Genomic DNA, 26,804 nt, shown 5'->3' with positions numbered 1-26,804 from the left:
CCATGTTTTTTTTACCTTTATTTTACACTAGATATGCACAGCCCAAAGTAGTCCCAGTAACAAGTGGCTCCCCTGTAGCCAATCACAAGATAGGTCTGGCTCAAGCCAGAGATAATGGAATGAAAGTCAATTAATCTGGCCACCATCAACTGTGTGGGTTACAAAGAAAACTATCAATCAATGATCCGCGGATAGATTTGTTGTGTGGATGGTGGCATCATTGCAAATGTGCATAGATGTACAAAAGCATGTGTCTGTCCCCAAGTCAATGTCTGTTTCTCTCAGAGTTTGTAGGCATCCCCCCCCCCCCCCATACAATGTGGACCCTTAGTTTTTCAGATTTCCAAAAGCTGAAAATGCTGTATCAGTCCGCTTTTGGAAGGAAGCATTAGCTGCCATATTTGATGATGACATCATCTGTACTCCCATGTTGGCTTGAGGCATCATTCCTGTTGAAACAAGAGATCTGTTATAGCAGCCCAGGCTCCAATTACCTGCTGGAAGTTGAACAAAAAATCTCACCAATAACTGGCCGTCCCATCAGGTTGGGTTGACTCTGCAGGCTCAGGTTGGCCATGCCCTGGTTCATGCCTGTCAGGTTGGCCATGCCCTGGTTCATGCCTGTCAGGTTGGCCATGCCCTGGTTCATGCCTGTCAGGTTGGCCATGCCCTGGTTCATGCCTGTCAAGAGTTTTTCAGAGGTTTATCTCAGCACAATTAACAAACTATATCCCAGCACAACAAACTATATCCCAGCACAACAAACTATATCCCAGCACATCAAACTATATCCCAGCACAATTAACAAACTATATCCCAGCACAACAAACTATATCCCAGCACAACAAACTATATCCCAGCACATCAAACTATATCCCAGCACAACAAACTATCCCAGCACAATTAACAAACTATATCCCAGCACAACAAACTATATCCCAGCACAACAAACTATATCCCAGCACAATTAACAAACTATATCCCAGCACAATTAACAAACTATATCTCAGCACAATTAACAAACTATATCCCAGCACAATTAACAAACTATATCCCAGCACATCAAACTATATCCCAACACAACAAACTATATCCCAGCACATCAAACTATATCCCAACACAACAAACTATATCCCAGCACATCAAACTATATCCCAGCACAACAAACTATATCCCAGCACATCAAACTATATCCCAGCACAATTAACAAACTATATCCCAGCAAATCAAACTATATCCCAACACAACAAACTATCCCAGCACATCAAACTATATCCCAGCACAACAAACTATATCCCAGCACAAAAAACTATATCCCGGCACATCAAACTATATCCCGGCACATCAAACTATATCCCAACCTATCAATCTATATCCCAGCATATCAAACTATATCCCAGCACATCAAACTATATCCCAACACAACAAACTATATCCCAACACAACAAACTATATCCCAGCACATCAAACTATATCCCAACACAACAAACTATATCCCAGCACATCAAACTATATCCCAGCACAACAAACTATATCCCAGCACATCAAACTATATCCCAGCACAATTAACAAACTATATCCCAGCACAACAAACTATATCCCAGCACATCAAACTATATCCCAACACAACAAACTATCCCAGCACAATTAACAAACTATATCCCAGCACATCAAACTATATCCCAACACAACAAACTATCCCAGCACATCAAACTATATCCCAGCACAACAAACTATATCCCAGCACAAAAAACTATATCCCGGCACATCAAACTATATCCCGGCACATCAAACTATATCCCAACCTATCAATCTATATCCCAGCATATCAAACTATATCCCAACACATAAAACTATATCCCAACCTATCAAACTATATCCAGGCACATAAAACTATATCCCAGCAAATTAAACTATATAATTGGTGAAAGTGATACATGTGAAAGCACATCTAGACAGATCTAGACAGAGAATAATAAAATAAAACATCCTTCATGCCAACATTTTTTTTTGATGCCTTAAAATGGCAAAACAGTATAAAGGGCCAGCACAAAAAAATATTATAATTAACCATTTCAAGTGTTTAGAAACTGAAAATCCAACATATAAAGAAATGAAAGCACAAAGATTAAAGAGCTGACATGCAGCCTACCTGTGTAAACATCTGGGTACCACAGCATACCTTAGAGGGATAGAAAAGACAGCTTCAACATATACAAATCTATGGCCAACTTCAACATATACAAATCTATGGCCAACTTCAACATATACAAATCTATGGCCAACTTCAACATATACAAATCTATGGCCAACTTCAACATATACAAGCCTATGGCCAACTTCAACATATACAAATCTGTAGACAGCTTCAACATATACAAACCTATGGCCAACTTCAACATATACAAGCCTATGGCCAACTTCAACATATACAAGCCTATGGCCAACTTCAACATATACAAGCCTATGGCCAACTTCAACACATACAAAGCTATAGACAGCTTCAACATATACAAACCTATGACCAACCTTAACACATACAAATCTGTAGACTATTTTAACACATACAAACCTATGGCCAACTTCAACACATACAAAGCTATAGACAACTTCAACATATAAAAGGCTATAGACAACTTCAACATATACAAACCTATGACCAACCTCAACACATACAAACCTATGACCAACCTCAACACATAAATGTCTAGCAAACAAAGTTTTGATTCACTCATGTCAGGTTAACATTTCCATCACTGAAAAGTTCTCTAGAAACTTCTAATGGAAAGTCTATCTGAAAAGTTCTCTAGCAACTTCTAATGGAAAGTCTATCTGAAAAGTTCTCTAGAAACTTCTAATGGAAAGTCTATCTGAAAAGTTCTCTAGAAACTTCTAATGGAAAGTCTATCTGAAAAGTTCTCTAGAAACTTCTAATGGAAAGTCTATCTGAAAAGTTCTCTAGAAACTTCTAATGGAAAGTCTATCTGAAAAGTTCTCTAGAAACTTCTAATAGAAAGTCTATCTGAAAAGTTCTCTAGAAACTTCTAATGGAAAGTCTATCTGAAAAGTTCTCTAGAAACTTCTAATGGAAAGTCTATCTGAAAAGTTCTCTAGAAACTTCTAATGGAAAGTCTATCTGAAAAGTTCTCTAGATACTTCTAATGGAAAGTCTATCTGAAAAGTTCTCTAGAAACTTCTAATGGAAAGTCTATCTGAAAAGTTCTCTAGAAACTTCTAATGGAAAGTCTATCTGAAAAGTTCTCTAGAAACTTCTAATGGAAAGTCTATCTGAAAAGTTCTCTAGAAACTTCTAATGGAAAGTCTATCTGAAAAGTTCTCTAGAAACTTCTAATGGAAAGTCTATCTGAAAAGTTCTCTAGAAACTTCTAATGGAAAGTCTATCTGAAAAGTTCTCTAGAAACTTCTAATAGAAAGTCTATCTGAAAAGTTCTCTAGAAACTTCTAATGGAAAGTCTATCTGAAAAGTTCTCTAGAAACTTCTAATGGAAAGTCTATCTGAAAAGTTCTCTAGAAACTTCTAATGGAAAGTCTATCTGAAAAGTTCTCTAGATACTTCTAATGGAAAGTCTATCTGAAAAGTTCTCTAGAAACTTCTAATGGAAAGTCTATCTGAAAAGTTCTCTAGAAACTTCTAATGGAAAGTCTATCTGAAAAGTTCTCTAGATACTTCTAATGGAAAGTATCTGAAAAGTTCTCTAGAAACTTCTAATGGAAAGTCTATCTGAAAAGTTCTCTAGAAACTTCTAATGGAAAGTCTATCTGAAAAGTTCTCTAGATACTTCTAATGGAAAGTCTATCTGAAAAGTTCTCTAGAAACTTCTAATGGAAAGTCTATCTGAAAAGTTCTCTAGAAACTTCTAATGGAAAGTCTATCTGAAAAGTTCTCTAGATACTTCTAATGGAAAGTATCTGAAAAGTTCTCTAGAAACTTCTAATGGAAAGTCTATCTGAAAAGTTCTCTAGAAACTTCTAATGGAAAGTCTATCTGAAAAGTTCTCTAGATACTTCTAATGGAAAGTCTATCTGAAAAGTTCTCTAGAAACTTCTAATGGAAAGTCTATCTGAAAAGTTCTCTAGAAACTTCTAATGGAAAGTCTATCTGAAAAGTTCTCTAGAAACTTCTAATGGAAAGTCTATCTGAAAAGTTCTCTAGATACTTCTAATGGAAAGTCTATCTGAAAAGTTCTCTAGAAACTTCTAATGGAAAGTCTATCTGAAAAGTTCTCTAGATACTTCTAATGGAAAGTATCTGAAAAGTTCTCTAGAAACTTCTAATGGAAAGTCTATCTGAAAAGTTCTCTAGATACTTCTAATGGAAAGTATCTGAAAAGTTCTCTAGAAACTTCTAATGGAAAGTCTATCTGAAAAGTTCTCTAGATACTTCTAATGGAAAGTATCTGAAAAGTTCTCTAGCAACTTCTATTGGAAAGTCTATCTGAAAAGTTCTCTAGATACTTCTAATGGAAAGTATCTGAAAAGTTTTCTAGATACTTCTAATAGAAAGTCTATCTGAAAAGTTCTCTAGCAACTTCTATTGGAAAGTCTATCTGAAAAGTTCTCTAGCAACTTCTATTGGAAAGTCTATCTGAAAAGTTCTCTAGCAACTTCTATTGGAAAGTCTATCTGAAAAGTTCTCTAGCAACTTCTAATGGAAAGTCTATCTGAAAAGTTCTCTAGCAACTTCTAATGGAAAGTATCTGAAAAGTTCTCTAGCAACTTCTAATGGAAAGTCTATCTGAAAAGTTCTCTAGCAACTTCTAATGGAAAGTCTATCTGAAAAGTTCTCTAGAAAGTGAACGCACCTTGTGGGTGTCCTGCCATCTGGTTTAAAGCTGGACCTTGTGGCTTGTTCAGCTTGGATGCAGGGTTTAAGCTATCCAGGTTGATGTTGACTTTGGCTGAGGCATCTGACCATGTGTTTTTCTATCAAAGTTTTTTTTGTTACAGCACAATTATAGCTTAGCTTACTTTAGAGAGATAGTTCACACATTTAAATTCTAGCTTAGCTAACTTTAGAGGGATAGAAAAACCTACTTGCATAGATGGACTAGTCCCCATCACCATCATTACATTTGGCTGGTGCATCATCATGGGCTGAAAGTAAATCAAGCATTTCTCAACACCAATAATCACACTTCACATATCAGACAATTGTAGGTCATATATCAGACAATTGTAGGTCATATATCAGACAATTGTAGGTCATCTATCAGACAATTGTAGGTCATATATCAGACAATTGTAGGTCATATATCAGACAATTGTAGGTCATATATCAGACAATTGTAGGTCATATATCAGACAATTGTAGGTCATCTATCAGACAATTGTAGGTCATATATCAGACAATTGTAGATCATATATCAGACAATTGTAGATCATATATCAGACAATTGTAGATCACATGTCATATATCAGACAATTGTAGGTCATATATCAGACAATTGTAGGTCATATATCAGACAATTGTAGGTCATATATCAGACAATTGTAGGTCATATATCAGACAATTGTAGATCATATATCAGACAATTGTAGATCACATGTCATATATCAGACAATTGTAGATCATATATCAGACAATTGTAGATCACATGTCATATATCAGACAATTGTAGATCACATGTCATATATCAGACAATTGTTCTAGATCAAAATTTTAAAAGATAAGAAAAGATTGTCACTGACTCAAGCTTTCACCTGTACACCATATATGAGAAACAGAACACAGAACACCATATATGAGAAACAGAACACAGAACACCATATATGAGAAACAGAACACAGAACACCATATATGAGAAACAGAACACAGAACACCATATATGAGAAACAGAACACAGAACACCATATATGAGAAACAGAACACAGAACACCATATATGAGAAACAGAACACAGAACACAGAACACCATATATGAGAAACAGAACACAGAACACCATATATGAGAAACAGAACACAGAACACCATATATGAGAAACAGAACACAGAACACCATATATGAGAAACAGAAAACAGAACACCATATATGAGAAACAGAACACAGAACAAAGACAATTCAAAACGCAGCGATGTGACCAAAATAAAAGGAAATTTTTTCTGACAGTAACTCATTATGCTTTTTTTTTAACCGCAGTTAAAGCAGTCTGACACCTTTAGTGAACTAATAATTGTTTGGTGTAGCTGATAGTTTAAATAATACAAGTTAATGGTACTCTAAAATAGAACTGAAATTCTTGTCTCATGCAATTTATAAACAACTTTTTTACTTTCTCGTATATACGAAGTATGGAGAAAGTATTGTAATCGTGCAAAAAAAAAAATTTGAGATTTTTGCAAATCTCTGTTTCACACCTCCCTGAGTCGGAAAAACATAGTTTTGCAATCTTGTCCATATGTATGTGTGTATGTGCGTGTGTAAACACGATAACTTGAGTACCATTACAGCTAGGTTGATGAAATTTCATATATAAGTATTATATCAAAATCGTAGATCCGTATCAACTTTTGAGCGATTTTCGATAACCGGAAGTGGAACTTTTTCTAATTTGAATTTTTCAAAAGCCTATAACTTGAGTACTATTTCAGATACATAAATGAAATGTCACATGTAAGTAAAAGATCTAATTTTCTGCCTTCTGTCAAATTTTGAGTAATTTCCGTTGACCGGAAGTAGTAATTTTCACTATTTCCGATTTCTCAAAAAATGCATGTGAATTTATAAAGTACTAATAATATTCTGCACTATTATACACATCTTTATTCTGTGTTCTCTTGGTGCGCAATTCTTTTTTGTATGAGATTCTATTCTATTTCAAAAAGTTTAAGTATTTAAAATGGATTAAAAATCATAACTAAATCCAGAGTTCCCATCCCCTGTTGTTTTATTAAGAATATTCAAGAAAGTTTAGGGGAGATCATTCCCGGTTTATTTTAATTAAATTTTACAATGCAATTAAGGTGACAATTAAGTTTTATTTTAACATTTAGCTAATTTAAACTGTAATGGTCTAGTTGTGCTTTGTTTTTGACTTTAAATTATGCCATATATTACATATTATATTCTTTTAAAGATGGGCTTGGTAAAATTAGAAGCCTTCATCTGTAAAGAGCCTAAGATTAATTGGAATTTGAGATGGACCAGATTAGCTCAAATTAGAAAAGGTCTGCTGTTTATTTTAAAAAGTGTTTTGGAATTACTACTTGTAAAAATATTTGAACTAAAATTAACCATCTTGATATCCAAGCCCCATCGTTATTTATTCTTTTGGAATAGCTGTAGATTGTTAGGGCTCATCCATTAATGATGTCACTGCTTTTTTTGACTATTTTTACCTCCCACCGTCACAAAAAGCCAGACTTCCCCATACAATGAAGTCACACCTCAGGCTAAAATCAATTTTTTATTAAATATTGACTTAGCTCAACCAACGTGGGGTATTTTAATTATTTTCTATTATAATTCATTAAAGCAGTTCTCTAAAACGCGAAATTATTTTCTATTATAATTTATAAAAACAGTTTTCTAAAACGCGAAATTATTTTCTGTTATAATTTATTAAAACAGTTTTCTAAAACGCTAAATTATTTTCTATTATAATTTATTAAAACAGTTTTCTAAAACTTGAAATTATTTCATATTACAATTTATTAAAACAGTTTTCTAAAACGCGATATTATTTTCTATTATAATTTTTTAAAACAGTTTTCTAAAACGTGAAATTATTTTCTATTATAATTTATTAAAACAGTTTTCTAAAACTTGAAATAATTTCATATTACAATTTATTAAAACAGTTTTCTAAAACGCGAAATTATTTTCTATTATAATTTATTAAAACAGTTTTCTAAAACTTGAAATAATTTCAAATTACAATTTATTAAAACAGTTTTCTAAAACGCGAAATTATTTTCTATTATAAATTATCAAAACAGTTTTCTAAAACGCGAAATTATTTTCTATTCTAATTTATTAAAACAGTTTTCTAAAACGCTAAATTATTTTCTATTATAATTTATTAAAAACAGTTTTCTAAAACGCAAAATTACGCTAAAATTTAGTTTCTTACATTACTTTGTAAAATGCAATGGTACGACGTCACACTATCTAAACCCCCCTCCCCTCCCCCTCATTAAACAGCACAAAATTTGGACTAAAGAAACTTCCTACTGAAAAATTAGGAAAGTGCAGAAATTCTGAATCTTTGTCTACATTTAATATTAATTAATCTAGCATCGTCAGACCTAGCACAATCGTCCAATTGAAAAGAAATCCACATATTCAATTGTCCATTTGACCTAAGGACTGTAACACTCCATTTAAATAGGAATGTGTGGAATGTGCATGTGTTGCTGTACAGGTAATTTCCAGGTTTTTTTCTCAATTATAAAACTTTCCAAAAAAAATTGACAAAAATTGAAAAATCAGCTGAGGAAAATTATACCTAACTGAAACAGAAAAATTGTACCTAACTGTAACAGAAAAATTGTACCTAACTGAAACAGAAAAATTGTACCTAACTGAAACAGAAAAATTGTATCTAACTGAAACAGAAAAATTGTACCTAACTGAAACAGAAAAATTGTACCTAACTGAAACAGAAAAATTGTACCTAACTGAAACAGAAAAATTGTACCTAACTGAAACAGAAAAATTGTACCTAACTGAAACAGAAAAATTGTACCTAACTGAAACAGAAAAATTGTACCTAACTGAAACAGAAAAATTGTACCTAACTGAAACAGAAAAATTGTACCTAACTGAAACAGAAAAATTGTACCTAACTGAAACAGAAAAATTGTACCTAACTGAAACAGAAAAATTGTACCTAACTGAAACAGAAAAATTGTACCTAACTGAAACAGAAAAATTGTACCTAACTGAAACAGAAAAATTGTACCTAACTGAAACAGAAAAATTGTACCTAACTGAAACAGAAAAATTGTACCTAACTGAAACAGAAAAATTGTACCTAACTGAAACAGAAAAATCGTACCTAACTGAAACAGAAAAATTGTACCTAACTGAAACAGAAAAATTGTACCTAACTGAAACAGAAAAATTGTACCTAACTGAAACAGAAAAATTGTACCTAACTGAAACAGAAAAATTGTACCTAACTGAAACAGAAAAATTGTACCTAACTGAAACAGAAAAATTGTACCTAACTGAAACAGAATAAACCGGGAGTGATCTCCCCTAAACTTTCTCGAATATTCTTATATAAAATAACAGGGGATGGGAACTTGGGCTATAGACATGATTTTTAATCCATTTTAAATACTTAAAGTTTTAAAAATAGAATAAAATCTCGTAGACAAATTAATTGCACACCAAGTGAACGCCAAATAAAAAAGCGCACAATATTATTAGTACTTTTAAAATTTACATTAGTTTTTTGAGAAATCGGAAGTAGCGTAAATTACAACTTCCGGTCAACGGAAATTACTCAAAATTTGACAGAAGGTAGAGAATTAGATCTTTTACTTACATGTGAAATTTCATTTATCTATCTGAAATAGTACTCAAGTTATAGGCTTCTGAAAAATTCAAAGTAGAAAAAGTACCACTTCCGGTTATCGGAAATCGCTCAAAAGTTGATATGGATCTACGATTTTGATAAAATACTTATGTATGAAATTTCATCAACCTAGCTGTAACGCTGCTCAAGTTATCGTGTTTACACACAGACACACAGACAGACAGACAGACAGACAGACAGACAGACACACAGACAAGATTGCAAAATTATGTTTTTCCGTATCAGTGAAGTGTAAAACGTCGAGATTTGTAAAAATCTCGATTTTTTTTTTTTTGCACGATTACAAGACTTTCTCTATACTTCGTATATACGAGAAAGTAAAAATTGTACCTAACTGAAACAGAAACATTGGATTTCTGCTAAAAAATGGAAAAAAGTCACATCCCTTAAAAAGACTGAATACTACATGAATGCAAAATTATAATGATTTTTGACAAGTTAAGTTCCACCCCATTTTCTCAAAGCACAGGCCTATTTCTTCAGAGAGCCACAGGATACAAAGGTTAGAAATGTGTTAACTCTTCTGATTAATCCCATTTTGCTTCCCATTTTGCTAAAGACAGAAAAGCTCCTTTGTGTTTTGCCAATAAATCCTATATAGCCATTCAAACTTTTGAAAAAGTATTGCTGTAGCATCTAAACACTTGCTATGTTTCTTGATGTCAGTACAGTCATACCACTAAAGGAGGAGGTATGCATTCAGAGTTTCTTCCAGGCATCCCTTCAGGGGGAGGGGGGGCGGAGTTTCCCGCCCCTGAACAAAATGAAATTTATATAGAAAATATATTCTTTTAACGTGTGTGTGTGTGTCCCAAAATTTCAAGTTCCCCCCCCCCCCCCCCCCCCAAACTGGAGAAAAATGTCTGGAAGAAACACTATGCATTTCTAGCTCTAGGCAAGATTGATGATTCCAACTTAGGTTGGTGCTAATTAAAGCGGTATTTGTAGTTTGACCTAGCTTTCAACAAACTATTGTTTCTGACCCACAAATCTTCTTACCTGGGTCATCAGATTGGGCAGCGTACCAGGAATCATACCAGGCATCTAATGGAAGATAAGTTTATATAAAGCTCTATAACTTAAGAATATAAGAGAGTCTGAGACTAGGACATTAGAGAGTCTGACAAAGGACATTAGAGTCTGACACTAGGACATTAGAGAGTCTGACACTAGGACATTAGAGAGTCTGACAAAGGACATTAGAGTCTGACACTAGGACATTAGAGAGTCTGAGACTAGGACATTAGAAAACTGACACTAGGACATTAGAGAGTCTGACACTAGGACATTAGAGAGTCTGAGACTAGGACATTAGAGAGTCTGAGACTAGGACATTAGAGAGTCTGACAAAGGACATTAGAGAGTCTGACACTAGGACATTAGTCTGAGACTAGGACATTAGATTCTGACACTAGGACATTAGAGAGTCTGACACTAGGACATTAGAGAGTCTGACACTAGGACATTAGAGAGTCTGAGACTAGGACATTAGAGAGTCTGACACTAGGACATTAGAGAGTCTGAGACTAGGACATTAGAGAGTCTGAGACTAGGACATTAGAGAGTCTGACACTAGGACATTAGAGAGTCTGACACTAGGACATTAGAGAGTCTGACACTAGGACATTAGAGAGTCTGAGACTAGGACATTAGAGAGTCTGACAAAGGACATTAGAGAGTCTGACACTAGGACATTAGTCTGAGACTAGGACATTAGATTATGACACTAGGACATTAGAGAGTCTGACACTAGGACATTAGAGAGTCTGACACTAGGACATTAGAGAGTCTGACACTAGGACATTAGAGAGTCCGACACTAGGACATTAGAGAGTCAGACACTAGGACTTTAGAGAGTCTGAGACTAGGACATTAGTCTGACACTAGGACATTAGAGAGTCTGACACTAGGACATTAGAGAGTCTGACACTAGGACATTAGAGAGTCTGACACTAGGACATTAGAGAGTCTGACACTAGGACATTAGAGAGTCTGACACTAGGACATTAGAGAGTCTGACACTAGGACATTAGAGAGTCTGAGACTAGGACATTAGAGAGTCTGAGACTAGGACATTAGAGAGTCTGAGACTAGGACATTAGAGAGTCTGAGACTAGGACATTAGAGAGTCTGACACTAGGACATTAGAGAGTCTGAGACTAGTTGATTGATGAAACTTAGTGGATGTACTTACAACATTTATTCCAGGAGTTTGCATTGACAAACCTGGTGACATCATTACACCTGTCATCATAGGCATTGATCCAGCATTGGGGGCCATCATAGGCATTGATCCAGTGTTGGGGGCCATCATGGGCATGATTCCAGTTGTGGGAGACATCATGTTAGCGGTGCTGGGAAGCATGATGGGTACAGCAGCAGGGCTGGTGTGAGGAGCTGCGAAGACGTCCAGTAAATCATTGACAGCCTGGCTACTGCTGGTCTGGCTAAAGTCTGCAAAGCTTGGGCTGCTGAAAAGATAAACTAACACTTCAGCCTTCATCATTGCAAAGATCCATTGTCTAGGCAAATTTAAATCATACTGAAGATTAGAATAAGTGATATGTAAAGATAGGTCTAATGACCCTACCTGAGAGCAGGTAAATATGGGTCTAACAGCAGGTAAAGATGGGTCTAACAGCCCTACCTGACTGCAGGTAAAGATAGGTCTAACAGCAGGTAAAGATGGGTCTAACAGCAGGTAAAGATGGGTCTAACAGCCCTACCTGACTGCAGGTAAAGATAGGTCTAACAGCAGGTAAAGATGGGTCTAACAGCAGGTAAAGATGGGTCTAACAGCCCTACCTGACTGCAGGTAAAGATAGGTCTAACAGCAGGTAAAGATGGGTCTAACAGCAGGTAAAGATGGGTCTAACAGCCCTACCTGACTGCAGGTAAAGATAGGTCTAACAGCAGGTAAAGATGGGTCTAACAGCAGGTAAAGATGGGTCTAACAGCCCTACCTGACTGCAGGTAAAGATAGGTCTAACAGCAGATAAAGATGGGTCTAACAGCAGGTAAAGATGGGTCTAACAGCCCTACCTGACTGCAGGTAAAGATAGGTCTAACAGCAGGTAAAGATGGGTCTAACAGCAGGTAAAGATGGGTCTAACAGCCCTACCTGACTGCAGGTAAAGATAGGTCTAACAGCAGGTAAAGATGGGTCTAACAGCAGGTAAAGATGGGTCTAACAGCCCTACCTGACTGCAGGTAAAGATAGGTCTAACAGCAGGTAAAGATGGGTCTAACAGCAGGTAAAGATAGGTCTAACAGCAGGTAAAGATAGGTCTAACAGCAGGTAAAGATGGGTCTAACAGCAGGTAAAGATAGGTCTAACAGCAGGTAAAGGTGGGTCTAACAGCAGGTAAAGATGGGTCTAACAGCAGGTAAAGATAGGTCTAACAGCAGGTAAAGATGGGTCTAACAGCAGGTAAAGGTGGGTCTAACAGCAGGTAAAGATGGGTCTAACAGCAGGTAAAGATAGGTCTAACAGCAGGTAAAGATAGGTCTAACAGCAGGTAAAGATGGGTCTAACAGCAGGTAAAGATGGGTCTAACAGCAGGTAATGTAACGGACACCAATCTATCAGCCAGATAGTTGGCGAACACTCCCGGATTCGTTTAACTGATTATACACAGATGGCGACTAGCCTAAATAAAAGAAAGTTAACACACTAGTTCGCTAGGACTCGTAATTGATGTCTAGGGGAAACACTAGAGAAACTACTGATGCCAACAATACATTTAATCTGCATATAACTTGTAATGAGTGTACAAAGTCGTGGCAGAACACTAGATTTATACAGGAATAAAATAGATTTACAGAATGAACAAAACCCAACTTACAATTTGTGGGAAATAATAATATGATACACTATCGCAGCTTTTAACACTTCAGAAAAATCACCAGTTTACACAACGCTGCTATAAGCATAAAGAATTACTTAACCACAAGTAATATAAGAATATGCTACTTAAACAACTTAGTACTACACGGCAACACACAGGGCTTATGTCTCTCTACGACGTCTGGTCAATGAACTGCCTTGAGACGCCTGTGCGCAGTCTATTTATAGACTTAGGCAACATGGAAGGTCACCTTCAAATCATAAGGCCATTGGTTGGGGTGGTCATCTGGTCTGAATCAATCAATCATCTCTTGATGGAAAATTTCTGAGTCTAAGACTCTCTTAGTAAGACAGCGGAAAAAACCGGTCATTGCACCACAGACCATATATGGTATTATAACAAATGTCAAAATAAAATTACCAGACCTAAGTAGGTCACAGTAAAGATGGGTCTAACAGCAGGTAAAGATAGGTCTAACAGCAGGTAAAGATGGGTCTAACAGCAGGTAAAGATGGGTCTAACAGCAGGTAAAGATGGGTCTAACAGCAGGTAAAGATAGGTCTAACAGCAGGTAAAGGTGGGTCTAACAGCAGGTAAAGATGGGTCTAACAGCAGGTAAAGATAGGTCTAACAGCAGGTAAAGGTGGGTCTAACAGCAGGTAAAGATAGGTCTAACAGCAGGTAAAGATGGGTCTAACAGCAGGTAAAGATAGGTCTAACAGCAGGTAAAGATGGGTCTAACAGCAGGTATAGATGGGTCTAACAGCCCTACCTGACTGCAGGTAAAGATGGGTGTAATGGCCCTACCTGACTGCAGGTAAAGATGGGTCTAACAGCCCTACCTGACTGCAGGTAAAGATGGGTCTAATGGCCCTACCTGACTGCAGGTAAAGATGGGTCTAACAGCCCTACCTGACTGCAGGTAAAGATGGGTGTAATGGCCCTACCTGACTGCAGGTAAAGATGGGTCTAATGGCCCTACATGACTGCAGGTAAAGATGGGTCTAACAGCCCTACCTGACTGCAGGTAAAGATGGGTCTAACAGCCCTACATGACTGCAGGTAAAGATGGGTCTAATGGCCCTACATGACTGCAGGTAAAGATGGGTGTAATGGCCCTACATGACTGCAGGTAAAGATGGGTGTAATGGCCCTACCTGACTGCAGGTAAAGATGGGTCTAACAGCCCTACCTGACTGCAGGTAAAGATGGGTCTAACAGCCCTACCTGACTGCAGGTAAAGATGGGTCTAATGGCCCTACATGAATGCAGGTAAAGATGGGTCTAACAGCCCTACATGACTGCAGGTAAAGATGGGTCTAACAGCCCTACCTGACTGCAGGTAAAGATGGGTCTAACAGCCCTACCTGACTGCAGGTAAAGATGGGTCTAACAGCCCTACATGACTGCAGGTAAAGATGGGTCTAATGGCCCTACATGACTGCAGGTAAAGATGGGTCTAATGGCCCTACATGACTGCAGGTAAAGATGGGTCTAATGGCCCTACATGACTGCAGGTAAGGATGGGTATAACAGCCCTACCTGACTGCAGGTAAAGATGGGTCTAACAGCCCTACCTGACTGCAGGTAAAGATGGGTCTAACAGCCCTACATGACTGCAGGTAAAGATGGGTCTAATGGCCCTACATGACTGCAGGTAAAGATGGGTCTAATGGCCCTACATGACTGCAGGTAAAGATGGGTCTAATGGCCCTACATGACTGCAGGTAAAGATGGGTCTAATGGCCCTACCTGACTGCAGGTAAAGATGGGTATAATGGCCCTACCTGACTGCAGGTAAAGATGGGTCTAACAGCCCTACATGACTGCAGGTAAAGATGGGTCTAATGGCCCTACCTGACTGCAGGTAAAGATGGGTATAATGGCCCTACCTGACTGCAGGTAAAGATGGGTCTAATGGCCCTACATGACTGCAGGTAAAGATGGGTCTAATGGCCCTACATGACTGCAGGTAAGGATGGGTCTAACAGCCCTACCTGACTGCAGGTAAAGATGGGTCTGATGGCCCTACCTGACTGCAGGTAAAGATGGGTGTAATGGCCCTACCTGACTGCAGGTAAAGATGGGTCTAATGGTCCTACATGACTGCAGGTGAAGATGGGTCTAATGGCCCTACATGACTACTGCAGGTAAGGGGCCATCTATTTATGACGTCCACAAATTTTTGGGATTTTTTTATCTTTTATTTTGAATCAAACCAATACAGATTCATTGCTAGGTTTTAAATTGTCCCAAAACGATAAAGATTGGGACTGATTTATCCTGATGACGTCCTGCAGTTCAACTAATTTAGCTTGGAATTGTTCCTCTGGCTGCCTCTTTAAATTAAGCCATAGGCTATTAACCTCTTTTTGAATGTTTGATTTTGAAGGATAAGTCTTTTGATACAAATCATTTAATTTAGCAAATTTGCCACGTTTTGACGAGCCATTATTTCGCACACTTGTAGTGGCATTGACACTGTTATATTACTGAGTCCAACGTTGATGCTAGTTGGTTTACGCCCCCCCTCCCGTCCCACACCTGAACTGGGACGTCCCTCCCGCCTACCTAGAGAAGTGCAGGCCAGGATGCCAGTCGCCTGGTCTTTTACCTGGGATGCAAATGTGGGGAAACACGTAATGGGATACCCTATTTATTTGAGGTTAAGCCGTGGCATAGACCCCAAGCTGGGTGGTTAAAGGGCCAGAGAGATAGGACAGTTGAACTTTAGCTTTGCTAGGAAATATTTTTCTTTCACACTACCAAAAATAATGTAATGTGGACGTCCACATTCGGCAAACCCCCCCCCTCCCCCTGTCCACACGCGTCCGCAAAAGTCAATTTTTTACCCCCCCCCCCCCCCACCATGTGGACGTCATAAATGGATGACTCCCAAAGAAGGGTCTAACGGCCCTACCTGACTGCGCTGGTCCCACTGGTTCCGACCTTTATAAAGTCACCAAAATCATTTCCACCTGCAACAAACCAATGGTCAGATGTGTGCATGCTTAAATTGTGCTACTTGCTCATTAGTTTACTTCATGTGGCCAACTTGTGCTAAAGGTGTGAAAGTGTTTATAATTGCCAACAAAATGTGTCCAGCTTGCAATACATTTGATTGAGTGAGATAAACTCTTAAGTTTGGGTGAGATAAACTGTTTGAGTGAGATAAACTCTTAAGTTTGGGTGAGATAAACTGTTTGAGTGAGATAAACTCTTAAGTTTGGGTGAGATAAACTGTTTGAGTGAGATAAACTCTTAAGTTTGGGTGAGATAAACTGTTTGAGTGAGATAAACTCTTAAGTTTGGGTGAGATAAACTGTTTGAGTGAGATAAACTCTTAAGTTTGGGTGAGATAAACTGTTTGAGTGAGATAAACTCTTAAGTTTGGGTGAGATAAACTACATTAGAGTGAGATAAACTCTTAAGTTTGGGTGAGATAAACTGAGTGAGATAAACTCTTAAGTTTGGGTGAGATAAACTGTTTGAGTGAGATAAACTCTTAAGTTTGGGTGAGATAAACTATTTGAGTGAGATAAACTCTTAAGTTTGGGTGAGATAAACTGTTTGAGTGAGATAAACTCTTAAGTTTGGGTGAGATAAACTATTTGAGTGAAATAAATTGTTTGGGTGAGATAAACTACATTAGAGTGAGATGAAAAAGGTAAGTGCCAATACCTCTTGGGTTGAAATCCTCAGCTGTGGTGGCAGTAGAAAAGTTTGAGAAATCAGCAAAACTTTCCTGTGTGTCTGGTAGGTCAAATAGGTTTGGGTCCCCTACAGTAGATGATGCTTGACTCTACAACAAATAAACAGACTCTCTTGAGGGGCTCACACAACAACATTGTCCATGTCTTTGTTAGATTCAATGCAATCATACCAAGTTTCACCAAGTTTCATCATTCAACTTGGGACACACGCTACATTTCATCATTCAACTTGGGACACACGCTACATTTCATTATTCAACTTGGGGGACACGCTACATTTAATCATTCAACTTGGGACACATGCTACATTTCATTATTCAACTTGGGACACACGCTACATTTCATTATTCAACTTGGGACACACGCTACATGCCATTCCCCTAAACTTTATATTATAAAATAATTGATTAACATGAGGAATCCCATTGTTTCTAATACTTATTTGTTCATGATATAATTGCATTATTTCAATTGTATTACTATTAGTCATATCAATTAGGCATAGAGTCAAATAGTGAAAGTTAATTACTTAAAAAGAATAATAATAAAGTAATTTACTAATTTAGGTTTGTTGTTGAGTAGCTTAGATTTATTAAGCCTAGATCCTAGATTTAGTAAATAGTGTGTTTAAAATAATAAGCTGCTTGAAAAGAAAAATTCGGAGCCAAAAAAAAAATCTGCATGTTGTAACAACACCATTACTTATGCTATTAAAAATTACCGGTATAATCCCCCTCCCCCTCACACACACAAGAAACGGTGGTGGGGTCACTGTGAGGTCACAGTAGTCCAGCCATCACCAGGCCTGTGGAATATGACATAAGCATAAACTGAACCTATCCATCCCCCCCCCAGCTAAAAGTACCAACAATGTACTTGTGGTCAAGGTGAGGTCACACAAGTTTAGATATCAGTGACCGTAGTTACATGGAGAGGCAGGTTAGTCGCGCCCTAATCATCAGTATTTTTTTATTTTTTTTTAAGTTTTATGGAAAGTAAATAAAAATTTCAAGATTGCCGGTGACGTCATTACTTAAAAGTTTTCTTCACTAACACAAATAAACCGGGAGTGATCTCCCCTAAACTTTCTCAAATATTCTTATACAAAACAACAGGGGATGGGAACTCGGGATATAGTTATGATTTTTAATCAATTTTAAATACTTAAACTTTTTGAAATAGAATAGAATCTCATACAAAAAAGAATTGCGCACCAAGCAAACGCCGATTAAAGATGTGTATAATTGTGCAGAATATTATTAGTAATTTATAAATTCACATGCGTTTTTTGAGAAATCCGAAATAGTGAAAATTACTACTTCCGGTCAACGGAAATTACTCAAAATTTGACAGAAGGCAGAAAATTAGATCTTATACTTACATGTTACATTTCATTTATCTATCTGAAATAGTACTCAAGTTATAGGCTTTTGAAAAATTCAAATTAGAAAAAGTTCCACTTCCGGTTATCGGAAATCGCTCAAAAGTTGATACGGATCTACGATTTTGATATAATACTTATATATGAAATTTCATCAACCTAGCTGTAACGGTACTCAAGTTATCGTGTTTACACACGGACAGACACACAGACAGACAGACACACAGACATATGGACAAGATTGCAAACTTTTTTTGTTTTTAATTTCGACTAAGGTTAGGTTATTAACCAGTCTGGGTTACCGGACTTGCACTGACCCGACAGTAGAAAGTTAGATAAGCCTAGAAGGGTAGATATTAGGTATCCCCCCCCCCCCCCCTCCGACTCAGGGAGGTGTAAAACGTCGAGATTTGCAAAAAATCTCAATATTTTTTTTTTTGCCAGATTACAATACTTTCTCCATACTTTGTATATACGAGAAAGTAAAAATTGCTGGCATTAGCTAATTTTGTTGGGTTTTTAATTCTGGTTTATTGCAAAGTTAATAGGTAGAGGCTAATTGTTATCCTTGCTTACAATATGAGCAAGATCTAAATAAAGAAAAAAACTGCTTTATGTGCGATTCTAGTATTAAAAATGGCACCACTGTGAATATTCCTCTAAGCCTTAAGATGATATGTTGTACTTGACTATCAGATTATGCCTTAAGATGATGTACCTGACTATCAGATTCCTTGCCAAAGGACGAGGCAGCTCCTAGCTCCAACTTCTTCCCTATGGAGCGACTCCTTCTGTTGGTAGTGATTTTCTCTGTTTTTGTTGTCTGGGTCCTCTCTACAGATGTGTACTCTTCATCATCATCTTTAAAATCATAACGATCAGTTTTACGATCTCTCGGTTCACGGCTTTTTTCCCAATTATCTTCATCATAGCGCTCAGTCTCACTGTTGAAAGAATACAGTCATTTTCATTAATTATTGATCTGATGTGCCAGATTATGGCTGTACTATGTTAAGAACTTGTGTTGACCCCTGGTATTAAATGAGCACAAAAAATGAATTTTATTTACAAGTTTTTTTTTCATTGAATTTATAAAAGAATTTTTTTTTTTTAAATTAGCTGCACTATAATTAGAGAAAAAGAACTGATAAAAATTAGTTAAATAAAAAACAATTATCTAAATATAGTAGATGATAAGTATCAAACTTATATTACCTATAATAAGAATGTGTGTCTGATTTTTATTTTTGTAGGTTTGTTATTTGACTTAAGTTTACTATTTGAGTTAAGCATAATAAATGAAATGGGAGGGAGTGGTCAAACAACAGAACTCTCCCCCCAAGTTGGATACCCCCTGTCTGTCAGAGCTGCCACAGTTTTACTCCCCCCCCCCCCCAAGTTGGATACCCCCTGTCTGTCAGAGCTGCCACAGTTTTACTCCCAAAATGAAATTCAAGTCTTATTTTAACCAGCCCAAAAACTAAAAAATTTTCCAGCCTGTTTACAAACTCTATATTTTAAAATGATTTATTTTTTAGTACTGTAGTTGAAAAGACAGAGTTTAAAGGGTTAAAGCTCAACTCTGTGTCAAGCCAGTCTGGAAGAGTGCAGGCCATTTAGCTGGAACAATCCTCATACCAAAGGTGGGCTATGCAACAGCAATAAAAAAAATGTCAAATAACCTACATTTCATCAGGAGCTTGCCTTCCTTGGGCACGGTTCCACAAATCTTTGGCTTTATCTATAGCCCCACTAACAACAGACTTTTTGCCACTTTCCCAGTCCTCAATTTCTTCCATTTGTCCCCTCTCTCTGTAACTCCGTGGTTCTTCTTCATAGCGGTCACCTGCAAATATACCAATCCACAGATACATCACCCCACAATGTATACAAACAATTCACTGCTAACATTGGGTGTGCACAGACACCACCAGGTGTACAGACACCAACAACAACAGGTGTACAGACACCACCAGGTGCACACAGATACCACCAGGTGTACAGACAACACCAGGTGTACATGACACCACCAGGTGTACACAGACACCACCAGGTGTACAAACAACAACACCAGGTGTACAGACAACACCAGGTGTATAGACAACAACACACAGGTGTACAGACAACAACACCAGGTGTATAGACAACAACACCAGGTGTACAGACAACAACACCAGTTGTACAGACAACAACACACAGGTATAGAGACAACAACACCAGGTGTACAGACAACAACACAAACAGGTTACAGACAGGTGTACCCACTATAAGCTCCACCACTGACTCCCATTGCCTCACTAGAAACACCCACGTATTTGTCCTTTGTTTTTTTAGCTTTTTTTCTTTCTTCTCTGAGCCTGTCATCATCTTGAATGAAGTCCAGAATTTCTTTCACTTTGTGTCGGACTAAGAAAAGAAAGTGAGAACTATTGCAAAACTATGTTTTGGAATGGGGAGAAGAAAGTGAGGAATAATATGTGACTAACACAGCGGCTGCAGAAACCCACCATTTAGTCCTTGATCTTTGCCTTGTTCATCAGTAAAAGAATAGTTCTCTAGACCTCTCAGGTCATAGATGTGTTCTCTTGAGCTGGTCACCACTCTTTCTGAACCATTCTTGATCAGGTAGTTTAGCAAAATTAAAGACTAAGAAAAGAAGACAAATTATTATAAATGAGATAATATTCATAAGCTATCAAGGCAATAGTATATATAAAGGGATGTCATCAATAAAAAATAGACAAAAGGGGAGGTCAATGAAAAAGTACACATAAAGAGATGTAAAAGTAAAGCTTCGTTATGGCTCTGACAGCCCACACGGTAGGTGAAGTAGAGTTCACCTGTTTCTATGACCTCTGCATATGAAGGGATAGTGTAGTCAGCACTATGCCCAGCAGTCTTTACTTAATTGAGGTAACTATCAGAGTTGGGTGGTGCTCTGACACTAGCCAGACAGCCAAACCTGAGACTGGGTCAGCAGACAAACACTCTACCATTGAACCACACCGTCCATAAAATGAGATGTTGTCAAGGAAAAAGTACATGTAAAGGGCAGTGGTTATGATAAAGTATACCTATATACCTAATATGATGGCCTTCACTGGTCTTACCTTATAAACTCGCCGCCAATTTTTTTTGTTGTCATGTAACATACGTTTCCATAGCATGCCCATCACTTCTGGGAAATGTTCATACGTGAATGTGTACTGAGCAACCTCCTTCATTAGTGATCCATGGGGTCCCCAGGCATCATCATTGGTTGCCTCCCTCACTTTAGTTTCAACATCAGAGTAGTTCATGACAACATTGGTACTGAAATAAACAGCTGACATCTAAATAACATAGTAGAAATGATCAAATGGGAACAAGATTGATGCCAGACAAAGCTAGCAATAAATCACACAGAGAAACTTCTTTTACATCCAAGTTGGCTCACAAGGTCAGCTGGTCTCAAGTAAATGACCACATTCAATTCAAAAGAAGCAAAGGGGAGATAAGATAATCTTAGGGTCCATTGGATTTGTCAGCTGATGCACAGTGACAGCCCTACACTGGCTTTAATATGGGGCACGTTGCTGTCGTTTAAAAAAACTAGTCATATATATCCTAATATATAAAAGGCTGTGTGCGCTCTTCTCTCTCTCTCTCTCTCTGTCTGTCCGCAAAATATTTTCGCCGGACATCACGTCAGAATCGGCAGCGATATATGGATACCTTTATACGGACTTTTGTTGAAAATAATATGTTAGATGTTTTAAATGTATAACCACAAAATTATTTAAAGAAGAAAAATAAAAAATAAAGGCGTATTCGAATGTAGAGAAACAGTATTATTTATGCAACCGGAAAATTGTATAAACTTGAGACAAGAACGCAATTAACAATGACGTCGCTTATTGTTTTCACTAAAAAAAAGAGCACGAAACTGATGACGTCATCTTCCGAGTTTAGAATATAAAGAAATGAACTATTTCATTCAAATATGATTTAGAGCTATGTACGCTATGAAATGTATACAATACGATTTTCTCGGCCTAAACTTAAAAAAAGTTATTTTATCTATTTGGATTCTAGATCTAGATCTAGAGATTCTAGATCTAGATATTCTAGATCTAGATGATCTATAAAGCTAAGTTGTCGGGTGCCCGATAGGGCACTTCCAGGCGCCGCAGGCGCTTCAAATTTGGCAGGATCTTGCCTTGGGGCGACAGAACACGGGGGCCGGTTGGCCGAAAAGTCTACGATGAGGGGGTCAAAACTGACCTCGACTGACCGGCGCCTTATATGGGCGAATTAATTAAGCATTCAAATTCTCAATGTTTTCGAAAGCCTAAGCGAAGCTGGGCAGCATGCCTAGTATATATATATATATATATATATATATATATATATATATATATATATATATATATATATATATATATATATATATATATATATATATATATATATATATATATATATACATATACATATATATATATATATATATATATATATATATATATATATATATATATATATATATATATACATATATATACATATATATATATATATATACATATATACATGTATATACATATATATATATATAAATATATATATATATATATATATATATATATATATATATATATATATATATATATATATATATATATATATATATATATATATATATATATATATATATATGTGTGTGTATATATATATATATATATATGTGTGTATATATATATATATATACAAGCTGCATACCCGTGCAGACCCGTGCTCCACTACGGTAAATCTTTATTAAATGTACCAACTTGGGAACAGAACAAAACTAAACAACACAAACACATCACAAACACAAATAAAAATACAAACACAAAAGAAAACACAAACACAATGCAAACACAAACGAAAACACAAACGCAAAACACAAATACAAATTAAAAAAATAAACAGCTACATTTTTTTTTTTAGGCAAAAAATAATATGCTTCAGTAGGGAAAAATAATGATAAGAATTATTTTTCATGAGTTCTTTTTCATAAAAACGAAAGTATTTCCGTTTTTCTACAAAAATCATGGATTGGATTAGTCTTAGCATAAATACTTTAATTTTGGTTAATTTTATAATTATAGTGCGGAAACGTAACCGTTTAGGTAAAATGATGATATAGCGTCAGTTATTATTCTGGAATGGTACAACAGTGAAAAACAGTAAAACCATGATGTAGTCTGTCACACCGTTCCAGAAACCACCATTTATTTGGCGCCATATTATTTTTTAAAAACAATGTTTAAAAATGTGCATAGATTGATTTTAGTTGCATTTTAAATACTGTTTGGCTAATTATTTTGTATTTCTAATTATTTTAAGTGTATATGCTAATTATTGCTCCAACTAAACATTATTCTAGTCCTTCTTACTACTTTTAACTTTAGTAAATTGTTACTAATTTTCTGTCAATTAAACTTTAAATTAAGTTAAAACATTAATTATTTTATTTAATGCACTTGACTTAATTTTCATTTCAACTTCAATTAAACTGTGATTTACAGTAACGAATGTTAATGAAACCCAACAAATATTACAGGATAATTTCCGGCGCTATATCGTGAGATTAGGCCACTGAGTGGCCTTCCATTCTGCAGAGTTAAAAAATACCGGACGTAAAACTATAGATTCCCTTTTCTTATTATTATTATTAACTTTACAATCTTGTGTAGGCCTAAATACTAGTAAATAGGGTAATGTATTGTTTTAGGTACGTAAAATCGGCCGAGACTAGTAATGTAAAAAAAGTTGACTCATTAAATTTTAGTAATTATTTCACATTTTTAGTTATATTTTTTTTTTTAAAGTTACAAAAATGTTTTAAAGCTTCATTAATACCTGTTTATAAACAATTGTATTAAAACTTTTCAGTGAAAAATAAAGTCTAGCGATGTTTTCATCAGATGCAGCCATGCTCATTTACTTAAGCAGCCATCTTGTTTGTTTTTTTGGTAACATTTTAGCTAGAGATTCAGGGGAAACCACTTTAACTAGATGGCCGCTGTTTATAAAGCAAATTTTGCTTGCAAACACTGGTGTTTAAAGTTAATTTTCTGGCCTAGATCTATAACCTATATTGATATATTTAATATTTAGTCATTGATTGATTGATTTTGGTTTATTATTCAACTATTCAGTTATCTCTAATTTAATTTGACACAAATATAATAATAATTAAATATAGGCCTATCACAATATGAAGCATCTGTTAAAGCCTAAAGCCTTAACAATGCGGCAACTTTTTCGCACATTACTAGCCTCTGCCGATTTTACGCAGCTCAAACGAACGATAGATTGCCGTAAATAGTATTATTACAAATGATGTTACTTGTACTTGTAGATCTAGTAAAAAATTGTGTAAAACTCCATTTTAGCGTATTTTATTAGCTGCTTTACGTTCACCTCCGGTTGAGCGTATTTTATTATAAACACAAAAATGTTAGGAAAACACTAAGATTAGAATCATTAGATGATATAGGCCTATATAGTCTAGAGCTAGCCCACTTAAATTTAGAAAAGGTATGCACCTAAATATTATAAATAAGCATTAGGCCTACAGTTCCAATTAAATAGCATGTGTGGGCGTGAGAAAAATCCCTACATGGTCAAGGGTTCACCGTGAGTTCACATTGACTTTAATTATCAGCATCTGAGCATAGTGCATATGTCATAGCTTAGGGTCATTGTGAGTTCATGTAAGTTAATTTACATGCCTTGCAATTATGCGTTTCTACACTTTACCCATTGCCATGAAAATCTTAACTGACACAAACACATTTTCAAGAAGAAAAAAAAGTTAAATCTAGATCTAAATAGATCTATCTCTAGTGTCTAGTAACCTACTAGATCTAGTTAACTAGTAGGGCCTAAATAATATAGATTATTGATCTACTATTAACTACTAAATATTCCAAATTTTGAATTTATCTCAAGTTTTGACAAAATTTAAAAAAGGAAGTGTCTATTCAGCCGACTGTGAATAGCAGTATTGGGGCTATTCACAGTTGTGACCGTTTTTGATAGATTTAATGTTAAAAATAAATAACTGGGCATGAAGAAGTGTAGTTGAGTGGTCATGGGCAGTGACTGTCGTGCCAGAAGGTGGGGGTTCAAATCCATCAGATGTCATATTGCTATGACTCTTAATGTATGCCTTTTAATCTTATTACCAAATTTATGACCTACGTAGATGTAGCCTGTAGCTGCAGATATGTCTGATATGAGCCTGCAAGCTAAAATAAACTTTAACTGTACCCCTAATAACTTTTTTATAAAAATATAACAAAATAAAAATCGAAGTGACTACTCGGAAGAAGATTTTTCTCCCCAACGTCTCCACTTAGTCAGCAAAAGATAGCTCTGCGCATGCGCAGTGACCTATGGCTAGGATTAGGGATAGGGTTAGGGCTAGGGATAGGATTAGGGTTGGTGTTAGGGTTCGGCAGTTGTAAACACACACGTGCGCAGTACCATCAAAAACATCGCTGCGATGGCAAATTGTAGTTTCTCTCCATTGCGCATGTGTATCTTATTCTGGCTAGCATCGGCCAATAAAAATAGCACTGCTCTCTTAATCTATACCTCACTCCCCAGTCACAATAAATGCTTTTATTATTTTAAGATATTATTCACAGTCGTATTTAACATGAAATGACAGCCGACTGAGAATAGCCGTATTGGGGCTATTCACAGTCGGCTGGGAATAGTCCCAATACGGCTATTCCTAACCAGCTGGAAATAATATTATAATAGCCTCTTGGCCTTTAAAAAAAACTACAAAAAATTCATAAAGAAATAGGCCCAGTGATTTTCCTAACGTTTTTGTGTGTTTTGGTTGTGTTTATAATAAAATACGCTCAACAGGAGGAGAACGTGAAGCGGGGAATAAAATACGCTAAAGTGGAGTTTTACCAAAAAATTCTATAAAATTGTATTAACTTGAAGTAGATTCTAGATCTAGCTTCTAGATCTAGAAAATCTAGATCTAGATTCTAGTAGTAAGTAGTTAGTTACTAGTTAGTAGTAGGATGCCAATAAACTTTTATTCTTACACTTTGTCCGTAAGTTCCCGCAATTTCCACATGCTTGTACTCAACATTTTAACGAGCTGTGATGTAACTCAGCTAAATTCGAGAAAAAAAAAAGTAAAACGTAGCCTATGATAATTCTTTTTTGGTTCCAACACTAGGCATACAGTCAACTTTACGTTCGCCCCTATAAGCCGGAAGTGGAGTCGTGGAATTCTTTTATG

The 26,804-nt window shown here is 36.3% G+C and overlaps 1 protein-coding gene across 4 annotated transcripts; it reads right to left on the bottom strand.

Annotated features, from left to right (window-relative positions):
• Positions 1 to 3: 3 nt before the first annotated feature.
• LOC131954898 (clathrin interactor 1) lies at positions 4 to 26,804 on the bottom strand. Of its 4 annotated transcripts, none has more exons than XM_059318721.1 (15): positions 26,605 to 26,804; positions 21,616 to 21,817; positions 21,013 to 21,151; positions 20,771 to 20,911; positions 20,192 to 20,351; positions 19,224 to 19,449; positions 17,093 to 17,213; positions 16,332 to 16,389; positions 11,758 to 12,034; positions 10,563 to 10,607; positions 5,056 to 5,115; positions 4,824 to 4,944; positions 2,153 to 2,182; positions 523 to 681; positions 4 to 449 (listed from the first exon to the last, which is right to left on the bottom strand). In XM_059318721.1, exons 1-15 carry the CDS (start codon positions 26,649 to 26,651, stop codon positions 328 to 330), a joined length of 1,908 nt encoding a protein of 635 aa, XP_059174704.1. In that variant the 5' UTR covers positions 26,652 to 26,804; the 3' UTR covers positions 4 to 327. The 4 variants fall into 4 exon arrangements, with proteins under 4 accessions (XP_059174704.1, XP_059174733.1, XP_059174713.1 ...); XM_059318750.1 differs by having other exon boundaries at positions 523 to 651; XM_059318730.1 differs by having other exon boundaries at positions 11,758 to 12,031.

The sequence above is a fragment of the Physella acuta genome, unplaced genomic scaffold (genome assembly GCF_028476545.2).
Source record: "Physella acuta isolate Inbredline_101_S28 unplaced genomic scaffold, ASM2847654v3 ptg000079l, whole genome shotgun sequence".
NCBI lineage: Eukaryota > Metazoa > Mollusca > Gastropoda > Physidae > Physella > Physella acuta.
The sequence above is the reverse complement of the archived record's forward strand: the minus strand, read 5'-3'. Positions and strand labels throughout refer to the sequence as shown.

Coding starts and splice junctions, on each gene's coding strand:
- LOC131954898 (XM_059318721.1), bottom strand. CDS start 26,651: ATGTTGAGTACAAGCATGTGGAAATTGCGGGAACTTACGGACAAAGT. Junction 10,608..11,757: donor AAACTCCTGGAATAAATGTT/GTAAGTACATCC, acceptor ATCTTCCATTAG/ATGCCTGGTATGATTCCTGG. Junction 4,945..5,055: donor GGACTAGTCCATCTATGCAA/GTAGGTTTTTCT, acceptor AAACTTTGATAG/AAAAACACATGGTCAGATGC.